A 25,291-nucleotide genomic window follows, 5' to 3' on the forward strand; every position below is an offset into this window, starting at 1 on the left:
AGTGAACAGGGCTTATTTGCAAGCTGAGGTGTCACGCCGGCTGGAGGTGAGGCACCAGAACCCGGTTCCACGGCTGGAGCTCAGAACCTGAGAAGAAATCTGGAACCACCCCTATGAGGAAAGTGAAAGAGAGAGGCAGGGGGAATTATAGGCGAAGAAGTAATAAAGAGGTTGCCTCTGGGCATGCAGAGAGTGCTCCTTGAATGACCACAGCTCTCACCCCACACACTGGGAATGGTATTTATATACCGCACTTCATCAAAAGATCCCAGAGTGATCCACAACATTAAGAGCGCATTTTATGGAACATCTATAATAAAAAGCACAATAACAGATAGCATACTAATAAAATGATCATAATAACAGCCTCCTGGTACCCCCAGCTTCAGCAGGCCATAGATTTTTTTAAATGGCTAAAGCCCTGGGTAAAGAGGAATGTTTTTGCCTGGCGCCTAAAGACATGTAGTGATGGCGCCAGGCGAGCCTCTCTGGGGAGACCATTCCACAGTCGAGGAGCCACCACAGAAAGGCCCTGTTTCTCGTGTTGCCAATCTCTCTAGGATGAGGCACAACTTTCCTCATGACTCTTATTTTTATTCATATGCAAATAAATTTAATTAAAACGAAGTAAATGTCACACAATTAGTTGGCTAAGATTCCTTTAACTGGGTGACACACCATAGCACCCACATAATCCAAAGTGACTCGAAAACACTTCATAAACAAACAAAAACCAAGTATTTAGATTCGGCTAAAAATGTTACAGATTGAACATAAACTATGTGAAGTTGTGTAACCTGCTCCCCCCCCCCCCAGTTGCACAAATTAATGGATATTTGAAGAGGCAGGAAGCCTTATACCTTATCTTTGCATGGGATTAGAAAATGGGAAGTTGCAGGTTGACTGTGGGTGGTGGATGCACTAAGCCTGGAAAGAAAAAGGATTTTCCAGTGCAGGAAACTCTACTTTTACTCCCTGCTTAGGGGTAAGACCTGGTCTACACAAGTGAAAGAATGAGATAGGAATGACATGGTAGAATGACTGTGGTGGACTTCAGTTGTACATGCTCCTGTGCAAAATAAAGTTAATAAATCCCCACGAGCAGAAAGCTAGCACATCAAGGAGAAAGGCTCCAGCCCCAGTTCTTTCCCTGCTGTGCTTGTTTTCTGTTTGCAAGGAGAACTTTCAAAAAAAGCCATTCCCTAACAACTGTCTGAAGTGGTACGGTCCATTCTGCATTTTGGCCCTCTGCCCCACCATTGTGCCATGTAGGTAAACTAGGCTTAGAGTGGCTACGTGCAAAGCTAAAATGGAGAAAAGAAATCTGGGGCACCCCCGCAGATGACAGTTTCGCAGTCTAAGAGGATGCTTCTCCCTTCCCACCCTTGCCAAAAAAACACTGCGTAGTCAACAGCTGCCCCGCTGAATCGTAGAGCAAGGCTGCTGCTGCTTTGCACCGAAGTTCTCCTCCTCGCTTGCTGATGCTTCTCACACGAAATCAAAGATGCTAAGGGATATTTCCTATGAAACACCTTTCAGGGCAGGGCGGGTGGGAGAAGGCCTTAATTATTCATGTCACAACAAGCAGCAGTACAAGGCGGAACAGGAAGATGGGTGTTTGGTTTCATGTCTTCTGGACGCTCGGCCGCCTGATGCGTGTCATTGAGGTGACCTAAATCTCAGAAGCAGCCAAAGCAGAAAACCAGAATGTGCAAGGAAAAAGCACCCCCCCAGAAGTGAAAAACGGGGGTGTGCTTGCTGCAGAACCCCTGTGCTCATAGGAAAGACCAGTGCTTTTTTAATGGGGATATGCAGGGGTACGCATACCCCTAAACATTTTGTGAATCTAAGTTTGGCCTCATTGAGGGGCAGTATTTCAAGATGAGTAGGAAAATGGAAGTAGCCCTAAACATTTTTTTAAGGAAAAAAGGCACTGGGAAAGATAACTCGCAAGTGTCGCCCCTTCCGCTGATACACCTTGCTGAAGGCTCTTTGTATCCCTGTTTGAACCATAGTTATAAAACTGTAGAATCCGCTTCCACGACTTGCGGAGATGGCCGCCAACAAAAGACAATGAGGCTAAAAATGGCTACTAGTCATAATGGCTATAAGCTGCAACTTCTGTGCTCGGAGGAAGCATGCCTCTGAAGAAAGTTGGTGGGGAATGAGAGACAAGAGAGAATTTCGGTACAGTTCGCATTTAAAGGCAAACTTATTTGCGCTTTCCAAAGCAACAGAAGAGAACCAAAGTGCAGCTATCCTTTGACATTTGCGCTCCTCTGAATTTTGTAGTGCAGTTCCCTGGTCAAGTAGCGTGTACAAAAATGCATGGACTGAAATAAATTGTGCATAAAAATGCATATATTAGTAACAATGCAAAAATGCATTGCATTAGGGAAGATATAAATATTAGGGGAAAAGTGTTTTGCAAAAATGTGTCTGTTAGGGGAAATGTATTTTATTAGGAGAAATTTTTGCTCAAATGTTGATGAATTTGCATGAGAATTAAAAAAAACCATCAGTTTTGACTAATATACACACTTCTGCAAGCAATTACCCCCCCCCCCAATGTAATGAATTTGTGTATGCCCCCCCATATATTCCTTTTATGTACATTCCCCCTGTTCTATGCTTTTTTGTAAACTTTGTTGAGTTGGAGAATGGCTTTGCAAAATTCAGAGGAGTGTGAACTGTGTTTCAGGTTGCCTAGTGCAAATTTGTAAAGTATGAATGATGCAGTTTCTCATTAAAATGCAGACAAAATTAATTTCCATCCCACCCTTAGTCCATCTCCCCAGCTTTAAGCCCAATGTGACAGTGAAAAAAACCTGAACCAACAGTTAGTATTGGAAAACAGTGATCAATCTCTCAGATTAAAAAAACACTAAATTGGGAATAGTACGTGTATAGCAATTGGGGGCTGGGAGAGCCATATTTGGAAGAATCTGCCCCTTCTTATAGGTCCACGACCCCTGGCAGGATTCAAACTGGCAACTTACATCCCTGGGTATTTACAAACTAAGCTGTATCCTCTCTCTTCAGAAAAAAGGTGTGACAAGGAGTTTCTCTGTCCCCTTGGGACAGCTGTGAAAAAGGGCCTCCTACCATTTCAAGAGATTCATTGTGGGGTTCATTTGCATCAAAAGAATGCGAGGGAAACCCCCCCGGAAACAAACAGCAGAGAGGCTAATCAAATCAAGCACTAATAATAAGTCTCTCTGTCAAGGACCAGAGTGACTGGGCTCAGGGCTCAAAGGTGAGATGACCTACAGCTGGGAGAACCTCTGAGCAGACCAGGAAGGTGGGGAAGTGTAAGTAAACGCAAGTCCCTTTCTTTTCCTACGTGGTCTCGAGGGTCTGGGAAGGAGGCATGGCCAAGACTGGATGATGAATAGGAGTAGGAAGGCAGATGAGTGGGGCTGGCTGAGATTGGCGGGTCAGTGACTCATTCGTCCTAATGGACCAGCTTGCCCTAGTTGCTAGGCCCAGGCCTGGACCCCTGATAGCTATCTAGGAATGAGAATTTCACCAAGCATGGCTTTTTCTATATCAGGGCTGGTGCCAAAGTTTTGCAAGGTTGGGCATTTGCTGAGGGGGCCCTACCACAGTTAGGGGGCCCACTGCCGAAAGACTCCTGGACCTGCTCCCCCGGTATACGCCGAAACCTGCTGGCTCGTTCACCAGTCTTTCACTCTAGCCCAGGAAAAAGCAGTGGTGAGAAAGAAGAGCGATGACGACTTATGTAGCGGCCATCTGCCTTGCTAGAAAGCAGGTTGTTGGAGTAATAAGGAAGAAGGAGGGGGTCCCGCAAAGGGTGCTTTGTCCAAGGGGTCTTACAATTTCTGCAACCAGTGCTGAGACCTGTATCACAAATTCAGTTCAGGATCAGCAGGGGAACAGACATAGCTCAATGGTAGAGCAGCTGGGTTCAAACCCCAATGCATATTGTCCCAATTTTGGGGACCCAAAACAGAGACACGCGTCTTCCAGGATGCACTCCCGGGTGTGTCACGTGACCCACGCCTTAGAATCATAGAATCATAGAATCATAGAGTTGGAAGAGACCACAAGGGCCATGGAGTCCAACCCCCTGCCAAGCAGGAAACACCACCAGAGCACTCCTGACATATGGTTGTCAAGCCTCTGCTTAAAGACCTCCAAAGAAGGAGACTCCACCACACTCCTTGGCAGCAAATTCCCCTGTCGAACAGCTCTTACTGTCAGGAAGTTCTTCCTAATGTTTAGGTGGAATCTTCTTTCTTGTCGTTTGGATCCATTGCTCCGTGTCCGCTTCTCTGGAGCAGCAGAAAACAACCTTTCTCCCTCCTCTATGTGACATCCTTTTATATATTTGAACATGGCTATCATATCACCCCTTAACCTCCTCTTCTCCAGGCTAAACATGCCCAGCTCCCTTAGCCGTTCCTCATAAGGCATCGTTTCCAGGCCTTTGACCATTTTGGTTGCCCTCCTCTGGACACGTTCCAGTCTGTCAGTGTCCTTCTTGAACTGTGATGCCCAGAACTGGACACAGTACTCCTGGTGAGGTCTGACCAGAGCAGAATACAGTGGCACTATTACTTCCCTTGATCTAGATGCTATACTCCTATTGATGCAGCCCAGAATTGCATTGTTGTCCAACTCCCACAAACTCCAGCTAAGCAGACCCAATGCTCAGGGATGATGGGAGTTGTAGTTCCACCAGGTCCAGAGGACGCCATCTTGAGGAAGGTTGAGGCACAAAGGGAACAGCCTTAGCTGAGTGGTACGGTCCCAGGCTTATTCTATGGGCTGGGAGAGAGACTCCTGTCTGAAATGCCAGAGAGCAGCTGCCAGTCAGTGTAGACAATACCGGTCATTTGTCTGACCGGTATTCCTATGTCCCTAAGGCCTTCTGTGCCACTGCCACAAAGAGAACAATGTGGGCCTTGCTCTCTCCCCCCCCAAAAGCACTTTTGAGGGGCAAGAGCGAAGCACAAGAAGAGTGTATGAGGGCACAGCACCCAAAATGGTGGCCATTATCCCAGGCAAAAAAACAGATGTCCCATTTTTTCCAGGGCACTTGGTGGGCATGCCAGTGGTATCTCCAGGTAAGAGGCATCTCCTGGTAGTGCTGGGAGAGACTCCCTGCAAGAAACTCTGGAGAACTTTTGCCAGTCATTGTAGACAGTGTTGAACTAGAGAAGTGTTTCCCAAACTTGAGTCTCCAGCTGCTTTTGGACTACAATTCCCATACTGGTCCTGCTAGCTAGGGATGATGGGAATTGTAGTCCAAAAACAGCAGGAGACCCAAGTTTGGGAAACATTGAGCTAGAGGTATCAATGCTCTGAGAGAGTATAAGGCAGTTTTCCTGGGCCCATGGGGATGGCAGAACAAGTGCTACAAGCTTGGAGGACTTGGGCAAAAAGCCCTCAGTGGATCTGCCCCCTCTAGGAATGGGCCAGCCTCTTCCTGACCATTTGTTGTGGTCCATTTGCTTATCCTCTCCTCCTGGACAGGGGGAGAGATTTTATTCAGTTCACATTTATAGGCAAAGCTACTTAATTCACAGCTACCGAAACAATATGTGAACGGAAGCACAACCACCCTTCGAAACCTGCTCTTCTCCAAGTTTTGCAGCGTAGTTCTCTAGCCAAACAGTTTGTACAAAAATGCATTTGATAGGGTAAACTGTGCGTTTAAAAATGCATATATTACTGAAAACAGCAAAGAAAAATGCATTCTATTAGGGAAAAGTATTTTCCAAAAATCTGCATAATTGCATACAGACGTGTATATTATAAGAAATGCACACTAAAACGCTGGTGAATTTTCATAAGCTTTTTTGGGGGGGGGGAATCATGAAATGGTGTAGAAATGGGGAAAACTCAATTTAAAACTGGAAAAAAATGATGCAACTGGAATGGATGGGCCCATCCATCCCTACTCTGGGCCCAATCCATATTGGTTGAGAAAACCCAGAGCACGCTGCAGGCATAGCTACCACAAGCTGTGACGTAAGGAAATGAAAAGTGGCAGGGGAAATCCTTTTGGGTCTCCCGACTCTAAAATTCACATGAGCTGTGGAAATTCCAAGCCCTTAATAACCTCAGCAGCCACAGAGAGTCAGGATAGTTAGCACGCCTTAACATACAGAATACAAACAACCCTGGCAAGTCAGAAAGAACCCAGCTACACAGCTTTTGGTTTCAGTCAGACCTAATTCTGAGAGTGACTTGTTGAGAGCTTTCTGTCCCCAAAAAGAAAAAGAAAAAACAGCACAAAGCGATGCCCAGGCAGCCAACCATGTTGTATTCAAGATGACAGGCGCCTCGTGCAAACCTCAAAGAGTGGCTCTCTTGTGACAATTTTCTTTCCCTCCCCTTTACAAACCTTACAAACCTGGGATTCCGCCTGAACCCGGCAGATGCAATAGTTATGCAGTCTTAAGCAAAGAGACAAGCAGAGCCGTGTTCTTTCCGCACGTATGACAAGGCCTGGTTGTGAAATGGCATTGAAGCAGGGGTCCTCCTGAGAGTGTTAGACTCCAGCTCCCATCAGCCTCAGCCACCATAGTCATGGCCCGTGTGATGATGGAAGCTGGAGTCCAGCAATATTCGATTCCTGCTTCAAGTGGTGGCTATGTAAAATTATTACTTTTGGAAGTTCTAAATGTTTGAAGTTTTGTTGTGTTTTTACATGTGCTGGAAGCCGCCCAGAGCAGCTGGGGAAACCCAGCCAGATGGGCAAGGTATAAATAATAAGATTATTCTTATTCAATATGCCTTGTGAATAAAGTATCAGTGTTGCACAGACAATGTTTAGGTTTATTAAGTTTTAAAGGCCACATCTAAGCTATACATTTAAAGTGGTATCATACTGCTTTCAACAGTCATGGCTTCACCCAAATAATCTAGGGAACTGTGGATTGTTAAGGGTGCTGAGAGATGTTAGCAGACCCCAGTTTCCCTCACAGAACTGCAATTCCCAGAGAGATTTAAACACCAACTCCTCTTCCAAGGGGATTCTGAGAACTGTTAGCACTCCTAACAAGATACAGTTCCCAGAATTCTTCAGGGGAAGCCATGATGTGGTCTGATACTGCTTTAAATGCATAGTGCAGATGGAGCCTAAAATGCATAGGCCATCTCTTCCAATGTGCGATGTCGCTAACAGTGAAAAAATAAATCCACGTAATGGAGCAGCTGTGTGTTTGGCTCTCCAGATGTTCTGAACTACAGCTCCCATCATCCCTTGCCATTGCCCATGCTCACTAGGACTGATAGGATTTGTAGTTCAGTAACTTCTGGAAGGCCAGAGGTTCCCCACTGCTCTCCAAGAGAGCCTTAGGGCACTCTGCATTATGGACTCGGTGCTGTTCATGGATGCACACCATCCTTGCAATGCCCTATAATAATAAGTAATAAACCAAACAACATGGAAACAGCAACACCAGTTTACATGGAGGAAGAAATATGGAATGACACCAGCAGGGTGCGGACATTTCAAAAACCCTGCATGCATGAGCCGTACCAAGTCTGCAACAGCTGCCGTGTGGAAGCACGCTAAGGTCACATGCACGCCATTAACTTCTGAAGCATTCATATATCACTTTAAAAGCCATGGCTTCCCACACTGAAAGAATGATGGGAACTGTAGTTTATTTAGGGTTGAGAGAGAGTTGTTAGGAGACTCCTATTCCCCTCACAGAGCTACAAGTTATCAGAGTGGTTTAGCAGCCCATCCTGCTTCCCAGGGAACTCTGGGAATCTGTGAGGGGAAGAGGGGTCTCCTAACAACTCTTGGCAGCCTTAGCAACAGTTCCCAGCATAGCTGTCAACCGTCCCTCATTTGGCGGGAAACTCCCTTATCCCAGTGCTGTGTCCCACTGCTGTCCCGGATTGATGATGTCCCTTAAATTTCCCGGGTTTCATGCTCGCCCGGCTCGGAAGGGAAGCAGCGGCTTGGGGTCCTCCGCCGCGAGAGAGAGCGCGCATGAGCTGCTGCGTCTCCGTCTCTCCCTTTTCCCCCTCAGGGGCGTGTTGTGAGGAGACGGGTGGTGGCGGGCGGGCAGGCAGTCCCTCTCTTGCGAGACTTCCGCCGTGCTGCCAGGGGAAGCCGGAGACGGCTGAGGAGGCGGCTTGAGGGAGGAGGAAGAGGAGGGGATGGGGAGAGACGCAGAAGGGCGCCGCAACCGCCTCATGCTGGGCTCGCGGGCGAGAGTCTCTCTTCCTCTCTCCCTCTCTCTCGGGTGGGGAAGGGCCGATGGAACCCCTCGCGCCAGGACGACGGCAGCCCCAACGCGCATAAGCTAAGCAAAATCCCTTATTTTGGCTGCTGATCCCTTATTTTCAAGGCTGCTGGTCCCTTATTTTCAAGGCTGCTGGTCCCTTATTTTCAAATCTGTAAGCTGGCAGCTATGGTTCCCAGGATTCTTTGGGGGGAAAGCTTTGCCTGTTGAAATGGTATGAGAGTGCTTTAAATGTACTGTGGGGATATGGCCCAGGTCACTAAACCAGTAGCTTTCAAAACTGCCACCTTATGGGAACTTTCTGGCTTGTTTGCTGGGGAATCCCAGGAACCCCTTCTGCAGTACAAAGGATCGTGGTCATAACTGTCAACGTTTCCCTTTTTAAAAAGGGAAATCCCCTTATTCCGAATAGGATTCCTCACGAGAAAAGGGAAAAGTTAACAGCTATGATTGTGGTGGTGGGTAGGGAGAGCGTATTTTAAGGTTTACTCTCCATTTCCTGACTAGGCCTGTTGGTCTAGTTGGAGTGTGGCCGCAAATGCAGTCAATACCGCTCTGTGGGGCTGCATTGCATGTGGAGATGGACAAGGGCAGCCTGCCTGGCTTTGAGGGAAGCCAGAGCACTGTTACTACGGTTTTCGTTGAGGAACCCCAGAGTTCACCAGAACGCAGCTTGAAAACAGCCACGCCGTTGTGAAAGTCAGTACCAAAACCTAGAGACAGCCCAGCTGTCCACCTGAGGTGGAAAATTCAACTTGTGTCCCACCCCGTCCGTCACCTCGGCCTGCTTAGCTGTATAGGCTCTGTCAGCGCAAAACGTAAAAGAAAAAAGAGCCAGCATCTATCTATAAAGCCTGGTGAAAAACAGGCAAGAGAACCGTTAGTGGGGAACCATTGGCCTTTCAAGATGTTGCTTGAACTACAACTCCCATCATCCCTGGCCATCGGCCATGCTTGCAGGGGCTGGTGGGAATTGTAGTCCAGCAAATCTCTGGAGGGCCATAACTGTAAGGGACGGTGAGGAGATTGAATCCTGAGGTAGATTGGCTCACTTTAGGCTGCTGTGGAGGCTGGTCCATTAGGATAAATAGGGCAACCTCAGTCTGGCCTCAGCCAGTACCCACCTCCCCCAGACCCTCCAAGGCTCCCTATTTTCCAGGAACAGTCCTGGATTTACAGAATCTGTCCAAATTTCTGATTTGATCCCATGGCTTTTCCTTAGGATGTCCCTATTTTCATGAGAGAAATACTAGAGGGTGTGGAGTTATCCGACCCCCAAGTCATCTGAAGGCAGCCCTGTATAGGGAAGTTTTGTCAATGTTTCATATTTTATTATGTTTTTATATATGTTGGAAGCAGCCCAGAGTGTCTTGGGCAACCCAGTCAGATGGGCGGGGTATAAATAGTAAAATAATAATAATAATAATAATAATAATAATAATAATATTTATTAATTATTATTATTATTATTATTATTATTATTATTATTATTACTACTACTTATTATTATTATTATTATTATTACTTCTTATTATTATTATGGAATAGGAAGTCCCTATTTTCATTGGAGGAATGCTGGAGGGTGCCTTCTTAGGGTGTGTTTGTGCTGTCTATCAGTTTGTTCCTCCTCCTCAAACTCAGCGTTGCCCTTGCATAACTCAGCTGAGAGGTAGAGAGGGGATGAATATAGATTTACTTGGCCCTGCCTGTCATTGGCTCTGGCTGCCCCTCCTCTTGACCTCCCTGCCACCTGCCCTATCAGTTCCAATGGACAGCAACAGCCATTGGTGTTGGGAAATGCCGTTTTTAAAAGCCTCTCCATGTTTATTCCTTCATGAGTTGCCATAATAATAATAATAATAATAATAATAATAATTCTCCTCTAGGCAGCTTACCGAGTGAAATAGACAAATTTAAATAGCATGCCATCTAGTTTAGAAACCAACCCAGCTATAGCAAATAATAAAATTCACTCATAAAAGCCAACATATATTGGCAGGCACAAATCAAACCTTGAAAAAAGCACACCAAGAACTCAGGCCAATGTAAGTTTCAATAGTGGGAGTGGTTCCTACTCGCAAATTAATAGTTGTAATAAAAACTAATCCATTCCAAAGTATGTATTCTGACAAGGATTACAAACTCAAATAGAGATTCCAAACTCTAACAGAGTTTTTAATAACAAGAACTCCAATTTATTTAACAAATCAAACCTTGGCAGCCAACCAGATAGATAGATAGATAGATAGATAGATAGATAGATAGATAGATATAGCATAACAAAACATATGCTAAAGCCTAAAACTGGTAGAATTGTCGTAATTCTGTAATTCCTGAGGGGGAGGGATGACATCAATTGTGTTAAAAGATATTAGAGATGATAAAAGATCTGAGAAGACAAAAACAAAGTCTTTGGTGCTGAAAAATTACTGACAGACATAGCAGCCCTCTTTCTCACAAGAGATTGGCGCACAGACGGTTCAAACTTCTGAAAAGTCACTGCTCCTTGCATGTTGCCCTTCCAGAAGGAGGCTGGATCCCACCCTGCTTCTGTGTTTGTTTTCTACCTGCAGGGTCGTTTCCACGAAAAGGAATGCCAGATATCTCCTGACTATTTAAACAGGACTGCCATACGTCCGGGCTTTCAAAGGTGGAATTGACGTCTGGGTGGGGAAGGTGACACATTGTCCTGGATCTTAGGCAAGTCAATTAAAAAATTGCAGTTTTTTTGGCGCTTTTGTTTAAAAGAGCTCAACAACTTTGGGGTGTTCCTAAATAAAGCTCAACAACTTTCGAGGTTGTAAGAGTCTGCATCACATGGCTCCTCCATCTGATAATATCAGATAGATATTAGCCTCTTCTTGAAATATGGCAACCCTGCTTTAAGGTGATGTGCTGCTGCTTTAAATGTATATTGGGGGGTGGGGGGGAGCAGCGGCACAGATTGGAAATAGCCAGAGCCACACATCCTCAATCACATTCTGGAGTTTGCCATAGAAGCAAGCATTGCCCTGCCATGGCAACAACCAGATCCGACCACTGGAGGGCGTATTGAAGCTGAAATTGTCACAGTGCAGAGACAGTTCACAGTGCCAGTTTTTCAATGAAAGCACCACAGGGAATGAGCTTGGAGAGGCCATCTGATGCAGGCTCTAACTACTGTTTGAAAGAGAGAAAATATAAGCGTTGCTGCATCTTGTATAAATTTTTGGTTTTCCAAAGGTACATGTAGGGCAAACAACTAGAATGGGGTCCAAAGACTCTCCTTGGGAAATTAGGTTAAAAAAAGGTATCACTTTCGTTTGCCACAATCCTTTTTCACTGGCCTCAGCGTATTGTCCAGCATTCAGGGGTGGTTTGACCATTAGGGCAGATGGGTGGGGCACTGCCCCACCAGCCTCAGTCAACCCTCTTACTCAGTGGCGTAGCGTGGGTTGTCAGCACCCGGAGCAAGGCAAGTAATTTGCGCCCCCTAACCGGGGCAAGGCAAGTAATTTGTGCCCCCCCCCGCTGCACTGTCCCTCCCCCAGATAGTCCCTCGCTCTCTCTCCGCACCGCACCGCATGCCTGGCACCCTCCCCTCCACAGTGGGCGTCGACCCGGCGGCTCGGATCGGATTCGCACAGCCAGCACTGCAGTGAGAGTGAGTGAGTGAGCCAGGTAGGGGCAGAGAGCTGCGAGTGTGAGCGCGCCCCCCCCAGATGTTGCGCCTGGTGCAGCCGGCCCCCCCTGCACCCCCACGCTACACCACTGCTCTTACCACTCCAGAGGTTCGTAGTATCAGCTAAGTCTCTCCCCCCATTTCTAATACGTTTTATTCCATTTTGAAAACTTAAAACACATTAACTTCAAATTCAGCATACATTTCTATTTCAAAATAAGCAGGGTGGCTTCCCACCCTTACCTTACTGTGGTGTTTTTGTTTCCACCCATAATCTGCTGCATTTTATGTCAAACTATATCTAATAGCATTTCCTCTGTTACACTTTTTGCCCTTCTTAAACCGCTGCTCATAATTCAAACCCTTTCAAAATTCATTTGACTACAGTTCTTTCTCAGGTATTCCAAAAAGGGTTTCCATTCTTCATTATAAACTGTCAGCTAAGTCTCAACGTTGCCCCTTGTAGAAATAAGCAAAGATGATGAAGGGGAATTCGTTGGGTCTGCCTGTCATAGGCTCTGGGCTCCACCTCCGGTTTGGAGCCTTGGAATGCGGGTGGCGCTGTGGTCTAAACCACTGAGCCTAGGGCTTGCCAGTTGGAAGATCGGTGGTTCGAATCCCTGCAATGGGGTGAACTCCTGTTGCTTGGTCCCTGCTCCTGCCAACCTAGCAGTTCGAAAGCACGTCAAAGGGCAAGTAGATAAATAGGTACCGCTCCAGCGGGAAGGTAAACAGTGTTTCTGTGCACTGCTCTGGTTTCGCCAGAAGCAGCTTATTCATGCTGGCCACATGACCCAGGAAAACTGTCTGCAGACAAACGTCGGCTCCTTCGGCCAATAAAGCGAGATGAGCGCCGCAACCCCAGAGTCGTCCGCGACTGGACCTAATGGTCAGGGGTCCCTTTACCTTTATCTCCCCCAATAGTTCAGAGAAGGACAACCCAAATTATAAAGGGGGATGAAGCGACTCCCCCGTGAGGACAGATTATAGCATTTTGGGCATGATAGAAGTGCATAAAAGTATACATAGCACAGAGAAGAAGTTATTCTCCCTCAAAATGCTAGAACTTTGGGGACCCAAAGAAGCAGAGTGTTGGAAGACGCAGGGCAGACAACAGAAATTCCTGCATTGCGTGGCGTTGGGCTGAATAACCCTCAGGCTCCCAACTCTGCAATGATTCCTTCTTCACAAACCACAGAGTTAAACTACGGAATTTGCTCCCGAAAGAAGCAGTGACGGGCCACCAAGTTGGATGGATTTGAAACAGGATTAGGCAAACCCATGAATATTATCAAGAGCTGCTTGGGAGGATGCTTCTGAATGCCAGTGACTGGAAACAGTTGGGGGGGGGGGAGAAGTCCAGGTCCTGCTTTTAGGCTAACCATGGGCATGTGGCTGGCCAGCAGGGGTGCCAACTTGAACAAAATGTTGGGGGGCCCAGTTAAGCCCGTCACCACATGATCAACTACAAGACATGCACACATGTACACACACAGCATTTGAATGCCAGTGCCCATCAACTTTGGGGGTCCAAGGCCCCTCAGATAGTTCATGGCATAGCTGTCAACTTCCCCCCTTTTTTAAGGGAAATTCCCTTATTCCGAATAGGATTCCTCGCAAGAAAAGGGAAAAGTTGATAGCTATGGTTATGGGCAAGGAAGCAAAGGGACCTCAGCCCCTAGGAGTTAGCTCCTATGTTGGCCACTGTGAGAGAAGGATGCTGGAGATTGAAATTTAAGATTGAAAAAAAGAAGAAGAGAGAACTAAGGCCACATTCATGACATGCGTTTATAGCAGTACCACGCCACTTTAAACAGCCATGGCTTCCCCCAAGGAATTCTGGGATCAGTAGTTCATTAAGGGTTCTGAGACATTTTACAAGGCCCCTGTTCCCCTCCCTAGAGCTACAGTTCTCAGAATTCCCTGTGAAGAGGGGTTGATTGTTAATCCACTTTGGCAATTGTAGCTCTGAGGAGGGAGAGAAGAGTTTCCTAATGACTCTTGGCACCCTTAACAAACCACAACCCCATAATTATTTGGGGGGAAGCTATGACTGTTTAAAGTGATATGATACTGCTTTAAATGTATAGTGGTACCTCGGGTTACATATGCTTCAGGTTACAGACTCTGCTAATCCAGAAATATTACCTCCGGGTTAAGAACTTTGCTTCATGATGAGAACAGAAATCGTGTGGGGGCAGCAGGAGGCCCCATTGGCTAAAGTGGTACTTCAGGCTAAGAACAGTTTCAGGTTAAGAACGGACCTCCGGAACGAATTAAGTACTTAACCCGAGGTACCCCTGTATGGTGAGATTGTGGGCTAAGAGAAACCCACCCCTGGGACCCTTCTTTGTGGTCCCCCAGTTCCTCTTTTGCAGAGAGTGAGCCTGGCGCCATTGCCCCTTCAGTGAGATTTCCACTCTACCCCTCTCTATTTCCACAGTCTTCCTGGGTTGCCATGCCGTGTGCAAAGGATGAGTTCTTGGACGAGCTCTTGCAAAAGTGCGTAGCCTGCAATGTCACATGTCACCCGCGCCCATTTCAAGGATGTGCCGATGCCTGCAGTGAGTGTCCTGGGAACATGTGCTGTTTTATTTTATTTTTTAAGTTGCAATATTTGCGTGCCTCTTTTCAACCATGCTGCTCCCAGATCCTGGAATCAGATCAGCTGCATTCCCCTTGCAATGGCAGCTCAGAAATAGCCCTTATGGTCCCAGAGAAACATCATCTCTCCCAGCTCCTGGCTCGCTTTCCTAGGAAAATGGTGGTATAAATTTTTTTGTAAAAAAAAAAGAGAGAAAAAAAATAGGATGTTCTTTTGCATAAAATTTGCACAAAAAAATAATATGTTAATTTGTAAGCTTAAATGCAAAATTAGTGACTATGATTTAAGATTGCATTTATCTGTCCTGGAGAAAAGGGCGGCCAGGTGAGCTCCTGTTGTTCAGGTGCTACTAACCTTTGATGGGAAGCTGAAAGGGCCCTCTTGCCCTCCTTTCTAAAGGCTATTTATTGGTGTTGCCAGACCTCCAGTCTTACCTGAAGTCTCCAGGTGTGCCTGGCCCCCTGTAGATGTCAGATGGAGGTGAATCTCCAGGTAGACAAAAGTCCCTTTAATAATAATACATATTATTAAGAAGACTGACTTGCAGCTTGCAAGCTTACAAAGCCCAGCAGGAGCCAGCTACAAATTGTAGCATACTTGGAGGTGGGGAAGTGCCCCCCTATTAACTTCCATCTCCAGGGCCCATCCTGTGACATCACCAGGGGCCACCCTAGCTCAGAGGTTGTTGGGATTCGCAGGATACTGAGTAAGTCTACAGGCTTCAACAGGATGACACAATACTCTGTGAAGTGCTGGGTCAGAGTGACTCAGCAGGAGTGTGATTAATGTGATTGGCTATCACCTGTTTTAAAAAGGAAAGCCTGTTCAACAGTAACTGTGGTAGTAGTGGTTGTGCTGTGGTGGGGAGTATTCATTTGCCTTAAGGAGCAGGTACTCTGTATGGACTGTTTTTGTAAATACTTGTATATAGCTCACATTAAAAAGACTGCACTGAAAAGAAACCTGGGACTCTGAGCGTTTCGCTAAAAAGCGCCGCGAGGAATTCGCGACAGAGGTTTGGGATGTGAAACCTCAGGGTTTGGGATGCTCCTGATTTGACAACTCTAGTATTTATCTTTTGGCCAGACTTGGACTGGACAGCCCTTCAAATAGGGAGCTCCACCAAGTAGGAAAGAAGCTCTAGGGTTGGAGAGGGAGTGTTTTCATCAGAGTCCTCTTCCAGAGTCCACCAGATGTTCCCACTGGTACTCAGCCTTGGTCAACATACTTCCCAAAGGGAGCAGGGGCGGGAGACACCCATAACTCTTCACCAGCCTGATTCATCTCTGACTCTTGGCTTACTCTCCTGAGTCAGCTTCTGCTTCTGGACTTGGCTCTGCCGCAGGCTCCCCCAGCTCACTAAGCCCTGTTACCTCTTTAGTTTCCAATATCTCCTCCTCCCAGTCTTCTTCTTCTTCTTCTCCCTGTGACCACTCATTGTCGTCCCACCAGCAATCTCTGGGATCTGAGCCTTTGTCTCTTAGGGGTTCGCCAGCTGGTAACCCCCACTACTCCCCAGTGCCCGGCCAGTCCATGACATCGACCTTGGGTCAGTCACTAACCAGCCTCACAGGGTTGTTGTAAGATTCAAGGAGGCGGCGAAGAACCACGCACCCCCCCTTGAAGGAAAGGTGGGCTATAAATGCAATCCAATAATAATTTCCAGACCAAGAAGCATATTTTCTTTGTTTGGAAAGGTTTTAACCAATCGGTCTAATGGCTAATTGAATATAGCTGCAACCCTAATTGGAATTGGCATGGGTTACGGAGCTCATTTACGAAGAGGGATGTTGAATCTGCGACTCTCCGTGTATTTTGAACTACAGCTATTATCATCCCTAACCACGAAGGCTGGGGTTGACAGCAGCTGGAGTCTGACCGCATTGGGAGTGCCACAGACTCCCCCATCCCCGTCAAAACAAAATATTATAATGAGCTAATTTATGAAGCCCATAAAAATAATCACGATCCCTATTTATCACCACTTATTTCTGACAACAAGCGCTATGCAACATCTGAAGGGCGCGTCAGCCATGCTTGGTGGATGCAGGCTGATTTAACAGCTGGCAATAGGTGCAAAAAGCTTCAAGGAATAAGGTGAACCGGCTGGCAAGCCAGATGCTCCAGCAGTTCAGTGGCGAGAGGAGAGCAATCCCTCTTCCAGCTTTCGCCAGCCTCAAGGATGCTGCTGTTCCCATGGCAACATGAGCCGGTAGCCAATGAACTGCAGGCGGGCCCAAGATTGGACCGGAGAAAATGCTGACTCGTGACTGGAGCATCTCGCTCGTTATTTATTTAATACAATGGATGCAAACCCTGTTTTGTCTCCTTCTCCTCAGGTTCCATGGACTGCAGAAAACATGAGGGCTTCTACTATGACCAGCTCCTGAGGCAGTGCTTCAGTTGTGTTAGTATCTGTGGGCAGCACCCCAGGGAATGCAACCCTTTTTGCAAAAGTAAGTCCCTGGGATGAATGGGCCACATTAGAGCTGGAAAGCAGGGTTTTCCTCACTGGATTCTCAGCCCCAGATGATACCTCCAGGCATATAGAGAGAACGTTCCCTCTCAGAGTGTCAATACAGCTCAACTCCTTCCCGCCCCGCCCAGACGCAACACTCCAGAATTAGGTTACAGAGCTTCTGTGCCGGAGCATGCCTGTATAAACCAAAACGTTGGGGGATAAAGGACAGAATTCTATGCTGCTGCTTGCTAAGATCCAGTGTACGCTATGCCTTTAAAGCCCATTTGAGGCACATCCTTCCCCTCAAAGAATTCTGGGCACTGTAGTTTGTTAAGGGTTACTGGGAATTGTAACTCTGCGAGGGGGAAACTACAGTGCGCATAATTCTTTAAAGGTATAGCGTGTACGGCGGATGTGCCAGCACACCAGGCAGATTCGGGGTGTTGGGGGAATAGTGTAATGTGTGTGTACAAAGTAAGATTTAGCTTGTGCCTCTGGCCCTGTCCACCACTGGCCCGTGGCTCTCGGAAGGTTTCCCAGAACAGAATGTGGCCATTTGGCTGGTAAAGGTTCCTGATCCCTGTGTTAGGCAGTTCACCAAAGCTCCATGGAGGATTCCTGCTAGATGAGCAGCTTGTTGACCTTGTTGCCCCTCCATTGACTTTCAGAGGATGCTGCACCTACCTTTCCAGCAGCGGCTGCTCTCCAGGGTGTCCAGTGCAAGATGGACAGTGCGTGTGACCAGCGGATGGTCATCTACATGGTCTTGGGCATCTGTCTGTGTACTCTGCTCTTCTCCTTGCTGTTGACTTGGGTTCACTTTAGGAAATGGGTGGATGCGGCGATCTGCCAAGCCGGTACCATCGCTTGCCGGAAAGGAAACGACAGCCCCAAAGGTAAATGCTTTCTATCATTTGAGTTCAGATTTCTTAACCTACCCCAAATGCAGAATCCAGTGGCGTAGCGTGGGTTGTCAGCACCCGGGGCAAGGCAAGTAATTTGCGCCCCCTAACCCGTGGAGCCAGGTAGGGGCAGAGAGGTGCGAGTGCGAGCGCTCCCCCCTCCCAGATGTTGCGCCTGGTGCAACCGGCCCCCCCTGCACCCCCCACGCTACGCCACTGGCAGAATCTACACTGTCCAGCATAGAATCGGGTTATATCTACAGATGCATCAGAATCAGGTGGTGGGAGGCGATGAAGGACTGGCTCACAAATTTATTGACAGCTGCACGAGTTATTATAGTTAGGAAGTGGAAGGGGCAGCAGAATATAAAATGGAAGAGTAGTATAGAGATGTGGGATATAGCTATTAACGATAAATTAACATGTGCCATTAAGGTAAGACGGTGGACTATGCAGGAGGAATGAAGTTGAGGAGATATGGAGGGCGTTTGTAGAATTTGTACTGTTAAAATGGAAAGGGGTTAAACCGTCGCAAGAGGTGTTGAAGTTTTGGGAGGTTGGATAGTTACAATGGAATGGTCTCAGTGGTGGGGTGCACATTTTTATTCTTATTTATTTATGATTATTACTTTGTCAATATAAAATAAAATGAATCAGGTAGTGGGGAGGACTGTACGCTTTAGATAAGCAGGTGTGGCGATCACATTGGCATATGCTCCTCCTATTTATTTATTTTTTTAAGCTTTCCCCGCAAGAGGAAAAGCAGAGCGTAAAGTTGGCTGAGTTAGAACTCTTAACTGCAGTGAGGTTTGTCTGAAGAATGTTAAGAACTACGATTCCCCGCTGAAGTCTAAAGAAGCACAGTCTACTTTCAGACCTCTGCATTCTGCTTTATCAAAGGTTGTGTTTATGCCACAGTAAACTGTCCTGGTCTAAGGATGTAACCCACAGTAAATTAATATATTTGATTAATAGAAAAGCTGGCATTAATTTAATTTTTTGAAACATTAAATATTTGCAAAAAAAGGGGGCATACACAGGACAGAGAATGCTTTCATCTGTTCTGGCAGGCACTAACACCCTCCCCCCACCCAATAAATAATAATTTGGTTCTCTCCCACCCACCCCTTTTATAATTGTTTACCCATATGTGGATTTCTGTATTTCACTAGTTTAAGTGATCAAGTGCCTATGAGAAATCAAACAAATCTCTTTCAATAGAGGACAGCCCTAAAAACACACACACACTCACTCTCCTGTGCCAAGGAAAACTGTATAAATTATTTAACCCACTTAAAAACATGCTTGCTTGTTTCCTGCTTCTGCAGGGGGACTTTGCAGGAAACTATGAAGATAATGGAAGCCCCACACTCCCATCTCCAAAGCACACACTCACCACCAAAAACCCTCCCTAGCCCACACCCCATCTCCTCAGACCTCCCTGGTCTACAATGTTCAAGTGTGTCTTTGCCACCCGGACTTGGAACCTTTCCCAAAGCAAAATTCAGGCTTCATAGGCTGCTGGATTCCTCACTCAATGGTGGCTTGCCTTGTGTAGGGTTGCCAGGCCAGGAGCATCCCAGACCCCGAGATTTCAGAGCACAAACCTGAGATCTAGAAGCAGCCTCCGGTGGTGTGACATCGGTGAACCTTGGAGATGGAGGTTAATTGGGAGGGCTTTCTGTGCTATGATTCAGTCGGTTCCCGCTGGGCAGAAGCTTGCAATATGCATACACAGTCTTCTTAACTGTTGTTGTTTAGTCGTGACCGACTCTTTGTGACGCCATGGACCAGAGCATGCCAAGCACTCCTGTCTTCCACTGCCTCCCGCAGTTTGGTCAAACTCATGTTAGTAGCTTCAAGAACGCTGTCCAAGCATCTCGTCCTCTGTCGTCCCCTTCTCCTTTTGCCCTCCATCTTTCCCAACATCAGGGTCTTTTCCAGGGAGTCTTCTCTTCTCATGAGGTGGCCAAAGTATTGGAGCCTCAGCTTCATGATCTGTCCTTCCAGTGAGCACTCAGGGCTGATTTCCTTAAGAATGGAGAGGTTTGATCTTCTTGCAGTCCATGGGACTCTCAAGAGTCTCCTCCAGCACCATAATTAAATGCACTCTGATGCCACCCCTCCAGACATGCCACCTGGAGGGAGCCAGGCAAACCTTGAGACTTTGGGTGAGGCCTGAAGGCTTGGCAGCCCTAGCACCAAGCCATTGCCTCTTGTTTACATTTTCAGCCTCATAGAGGCCTTTCCCCCCCAATGCATTTGTCTTTTATCTATGGCATTGCTATTTACTGCATTCACAGCCTGTTTTCCCCCCAAGGAGCTCCAAGAGAGCGTTCATGGTTCAATCTCCCCCTGTCCCTTGCCAATCATATTCCCGCAAGATTGTGGGGTAGGTTAGTCTCGAGAGATAATGACTGGCCCAGGGTCAGCCCGTGAGCATCGTGGCTGAGTGGGGACTTGAACCCTGGTCTCCCAGATCCCAGTCTGACACTCTGACACACCGGTCTTCAACTGGAAGGAAAGATTCCACAAGTAGGCTATGCCACAGGTCACCGCAACAACCACCCCTTTATCTCCCCTCCAATATTATTTTCTTACTTTTTAAAATTACAGTGATGGGGAGAGAAAGGAGAAAAACAGAGGAAAGTACCATTCCACCTAATGCTCAGGCTGGGGGTGCCATTGTTTATTAGTCAAAACAGCATTGCTCATGCACAAGAGGGAGTTTGGGGAATGGTGGAACCCCCCTGGTTTGCAGCAGCGCAAGAAAGGGAGGGTAAAGGTAAAGGTAAAGGTACCCCTGCCCATACGGGCCAGTCGTGTCCGACTCTAGGGTTGTGCGCCCATCTCACTTAAGAGGCCGGGGGCCAGTGCTGTCCGGAGACACTTCCGGGTCATGTGGCCAGCGTGACGAAGCTGCTCTGGCGAGCCAGCACCAGCGCAGCACACGGAAACGCCGTTTACCTTCCCGCTATAACGCGGTACCTATTTATCTACTTGCACTTAAGGGTGCTTTCGAACTGCTAGGTGGGCAGGAGCTGGGACCGAAAGACGGGAGCTCACTCCGCTGCGGGGATTTGAACCGCTGACCATGCGATCGGCAAGCTCTAGGCACTGAGGTTTTACCCACAGCGCAGGGAGGGACCCCCCCCCCAAAAAGAGCCTTCATGCTACATCATTTTATTACAGGTTCCAGCTGTGCAGCTAAAAAAAAAGTTACACTAGTGTGTACTCTACAGGGTTAGGCTTTGACATTAATTCTTGCTTCCCTGTGGCGTAGTTCTGTGAAGGGGCAAGGGCTCTCCCAGGCTGGAAAGAGATTGGTGGGGGAAATTGGGGCATTTCAGGATCAAATCAGAAGCTTTTGGAATTCCTGGCCTGTCCCTGGAAAATAGGGACATTTGGGAGGGCATGCGTAGCAGTTAAAACTGCCATAAAACCAATAGATGTACCCCAAGCACTGAAAGGTATTGTTTAGCGCACACTGTTCTGCCTCTTAAGCTCAGGACTGAGCAAGATTCTATTCTGCCCCCCAAACCTCACAGCAACCCAATAATTCTCTCACGCCTTTCCCAGCCTCCTCAGATACCCTTTGTGCATTGTGCCATCCATTCCACTCGGTTGTGCCTCTTTTTGTGTGGAGGCCTCAGCAAATGCCCAGCTTGATTGCCTTCTGGATGGATTATAAATATAATGGATAAACATGCCCTCCAACATTTCTCCAATGAAAATAGGGATGTCCTGTTTAATAACATCATCATCATCACCATCATCATCATTATTAATACCCCACCCATCTGACAGGGTTGCTCCAGCCACTCTGGACATCTTCCAACATATATAAAAACATAATAAAACATTAAACATTAAAATAAACCTTCCCTGTACAGGGGCTGCCTTCAGATGTTTTCTAAAGGTTGTATAGTTAGTTATCTTTTTGGCAGGACTACATACCCTCCAAAATTTCTCCAATGAAAATAGACACCCATTACCTCCAATATTTCTCTGATGCAAAATAGGGACATCTTAAGGAAAAGTGGAACATTCTGGGATATAACCAGAAACCAGGATGGCTTCTGTAAATCTGGGACTGTCCCTGGAAAGTAATAACACTTGGCCTGGATAAATAAAGGCCCAACCCTCATGCAGTGATTTTCATGGCTGAGTTGAGATTTGAACTCGTGTCTCCATGCTTCTTACCTGATACTGCCTGCCACACAACACTGGCAGCTTCTGGGAAGACTCCCACTTTAATGCACATGGGCTTATTTTTCAGAGTGTCTAATGGAAGCAGGGAGCGTGGGGAGCGGATCCAGCGACAGCCGGACACCAGAGCCCATTGAAACCTGTGGCTTCTGCTTCCCTGAAGCAAGCCCTGCCGTTCAAGAAACCATGGCCCACAGGACTTACCAAGCCGGGATGGAAGGGGGTCCCGCCGTGGCAGGGACTGCTGGCATAGGGAGTATGGGAACCATTCCTACCCCTGAAGATGGGCACTTCCAAATTATATGCTCTCCCTCGCAAGAAAAGATGCAGGTGAATTGAGATACCGGGCAATGAGATACTACAAGACCATAGCCGCCCCACCACACTAGAGCAAAGCTGCGTGAATTTTCCAGGTTCTTCCTCCACACAATTCCCCTGGGAATGCCTCCTTACACAATCTGCAGAATCCGGCAGGTAAAACAATTCATTGGACTCAGCCACTTCAGGACTGCAGGTGGTAGCAATTTGCATGTCTGAATTCTACCCTCCTTAGAAAGACCTCCCCGCATATAGAAAGCCAGGGCTTCAGGACTAAAAGTTTTGCAGCCTAGTCTTCTCTCTTGACAATACCTGCTACTTACAATAACAGTTAGGAAGTCTTTCCCTGCTCTCGCACATGTTCTAGATCAGCAGTGGGCATGACATCCCAGGGGGAAAGCCCTTCATTGCCTTTCTTTCAAAACCAAAACCCAAACCAGCAGCTAGTGAAGAAAGCCTAATTCTTTGTCTGTTCACAGGAATAGGAAAAGTGTTGAGAGCGCTTGGATGAAAGATGACGTTTCTACTGACCCTGGTTTCAAATAAACATGCCTTACTTTCTGCAATATGTGCCACAGCAATCATTCACTGTAGGCATATCAGATATGCCTACAGTGTTTATTTTACACACCACTTTTTCCTCAAAGGAGTAGTGCACATGGTTCCCCTCCTCATTTAAACATTTCCCCAAGCAATCTGAGACTCTGCAGGCATGCCTGCCTTTGCTCTTCCCACTTCATGCCTCTCTTGGTTCCGGGAGACCAGGGAAGAGGGGAGCTTGTCGCAGCAGGAGGGGGAGGCAACTTGGCTTCCTCGCCAGCCAGACTCATCTCTGCCTCTTGTCTCCCTCCTTTCCTGCTTCCGCTTCCATTTCTGCACCTGAACTCCTCTCTGCCACAGACTCTCCCATCTCACTAAACCCTGTTAGCTCTTCAGCTTCTGACACTACCTCCTCCCTGTCTTCTCCCTCTGACAACTCATTAACATCCCACCACCAGAGCCCAGACTCTGAGTCTTCTACCCTTGGGGGTTCCCCAGCTGGTTCCTCGGCGTCCAACCAGTCGATAACACCCTTGGGGTTCCTTTCACAATTCTATGGATTTCAGTGGCACTCACTTGCAAATCCTGCATGCTTAGCCCTGCAGCTGAAAGGCATATTTTTTTTAACCTTCCCTAAAGAGTGGCATGAAATGAGCCAGCTTCAATAGGACTGCTAATAAATCCCATCACAGCTACATGGCAGGCTTTTCGCCATCCTAAAAAGTACTTCAGCCCTGAGTCATTTTGCCATAGAAGGCTTTACTGTACTCAGGCATCCCTTGGTCTACATCTCCCTAGATTTTGTGCAAAAGCCTAAGAAACCTACTGGATAGGCGGATTCCCAGGAAAATGGTTGCACAACACTTTGCACTGGGGCCCAATTAGGCATGCCTATTTGAAATGTTTTGTGAGTGTAGAGAGCTACGATCACTGCAAAGGCTCAACAATCTCAAACGCTTTTTCGAGAGGCGGTGGAAAGCAGTTGCGGAGTTAGAGCAAAAACGTAATGTCAGAGGCAGATGAGTATAGCTTAACAAGCAAACGCCTTTCCTTGCCCTCCAAAAAGCAGCTTATGAAGTACAGAGACGTAGGAACATTGAGAAGATCCCTGCTGAATCAGGCCAAAGGCCTATTTAGTCCGGCAGCCTGTTCTCAGTGGCCAGCCTGATCATAGAATCATAGAGTTGGAAGAGACCACAAGGGCCATCGAGTCCAACCCCCTGCCAAGCAGGAAACACCATCAGAGCACTCCTGACATATGGTTGTCAAGCCTCTGCTTAAAGACCTCCAAAGAAGGAGACTCCACCACACTCCTTGGCAGCAAATTCCACCGTCGAACAGCTCTTACAGTCAGGAAGTTCTTCCTAATGTTTAGGTGGAATCTTCTTTCTTGTAGTTTGGATCCATTGCTCCGTGTCCGCTTCTCTGGAGCAGCAGAAAACAAGCTTTCTCCCTCCTCTATGTGACATCCTTTTATATATTTGAACATGGCTATCATATCACCCCTTAACCTCCTCTTCTCCAGGCTAAACATGCCCAGCTCCCTTAGCCGTTCCTCATAAGGCATCATTTCCAGGCCTTTGACCATTTTGGTTGCTCTCCTCTGGACACGTTTCAATTGATGCCTCAATTGAAAGTCTGCAAGCAGGTCATGAGTGCAACCCCACTCTATGGTTCCCAGCATCTGGTATTCCCAGCCACTGGGGAAGGAGCGGTTCCCCCCCAGAAATGGGAAACTTGAGGCGGGCCTGGGGAGATCAGGACAGACGGAATGCTTTGTACAGAGGTGTTGAAATGGCGTCTGTCTACTTTTATGGCTCTTGGATGAGTGTAAAATCCACACAGAATATAACAACGTTTGTCTTCAACCCGCTTGTGGAGATTATCAGAGATCACAAATAAAGGAATATATGATAACAACAAGAAGATGAGGAAAACAACAAAGAAAAGATTGAACAGAACTGTGAATATTATTTTGACAGAACTGTGTAATTAAAGCAGCAGCAAGAGAGATGATTGGATCCCTTTCGGAGCTCGAAGCATGGGTACCCCCAACAAAAATTTTAAAAATTTGGCTGCGTAATTTGGAATTATTGTGATTTGGAATTAATGTGATGTGATTGGCCTGTTAATAAAAATTATTTTAAAAAAACAAAAACAGAAATGGGAAACTTGTAATCTTTCAGGCGTTTTAGCACAACTGCTCCCACCCTCCCTGTCCATATTGGCTGGGGCTGATGGGAGATTATTATTTTAATTGTCAGGAGCCAAAGTCAAAGAAAAACATGGTCTCCGTGAAGTCAACTCTTTATTCAAGAAACCGAAAACAGCGTAGGCCTAGCGATTTCACCAACTCTTCCCAGT

The 25,291-nt window shown here is 47.0% G+C and overlaps 1 protein-coding gene across 3 annotated transcripts; it reads left to right on the top strand.

Annotated features, from left to right (window-relative positions):
* The first annotated feature begins 3,227 nt into the window (after nt 1-3,227).
* On the top strand, nt 3,228-24,090 carry TNFRSF13B (TNF receptor superfamily member 13B). 3 transcript variants are annotated; one of them, XM_083413787.1, is made up of 6 exons: nt 3,236-3,311; nt 10,805-10,931; nt 14,336-14,456; nt 16,837-16,953; nt 17,627-17,854; nt 22,140-24,090. In XM_083413787.1, exons 3-6 carry the CDS (start codon nt 14,351-14,353, stop codon nt 22,406-22,408), a joined length of 720 nt encoding a protein of 239 aa, XP_083269913.1. In that variant the 5' UTR covers nt 3,236-3,311; nt 10,805-10,931; nt 14,336-14,350; the 3' UTR covers nt 22,409-24,090. The 3 variants fall into 3 exon arrangements, with proteins under 3 accessions (XP_083269915.1, XP_083269913.1, XP_083269914.1); XM_083413788.1 differs by lacking the exon at nt 3,236-3,311 and adding an exon at nt 8,371-8,385; XM_083413789.1 differs by lacking the exon at nt 10,805-10,931 and having other exon boundaries at nt 3,228-3,311.
* The last annotated feature ends 1,201 nt before the right edge of the window (nt 24,091-25,291 follow it).

Source organism: Podarcis tiliguerta (assembly GCF_965153285.1).
Source record: "Podarcis tiliguerta genome assembly, chromosome: 14".
NCBI classification, from domain to species: Eukaryota; Metazoa; Chordata; class Lepidosauria; order Squamata; family Lacertidae; genus Podarcis; species Podarcis tiliguerta.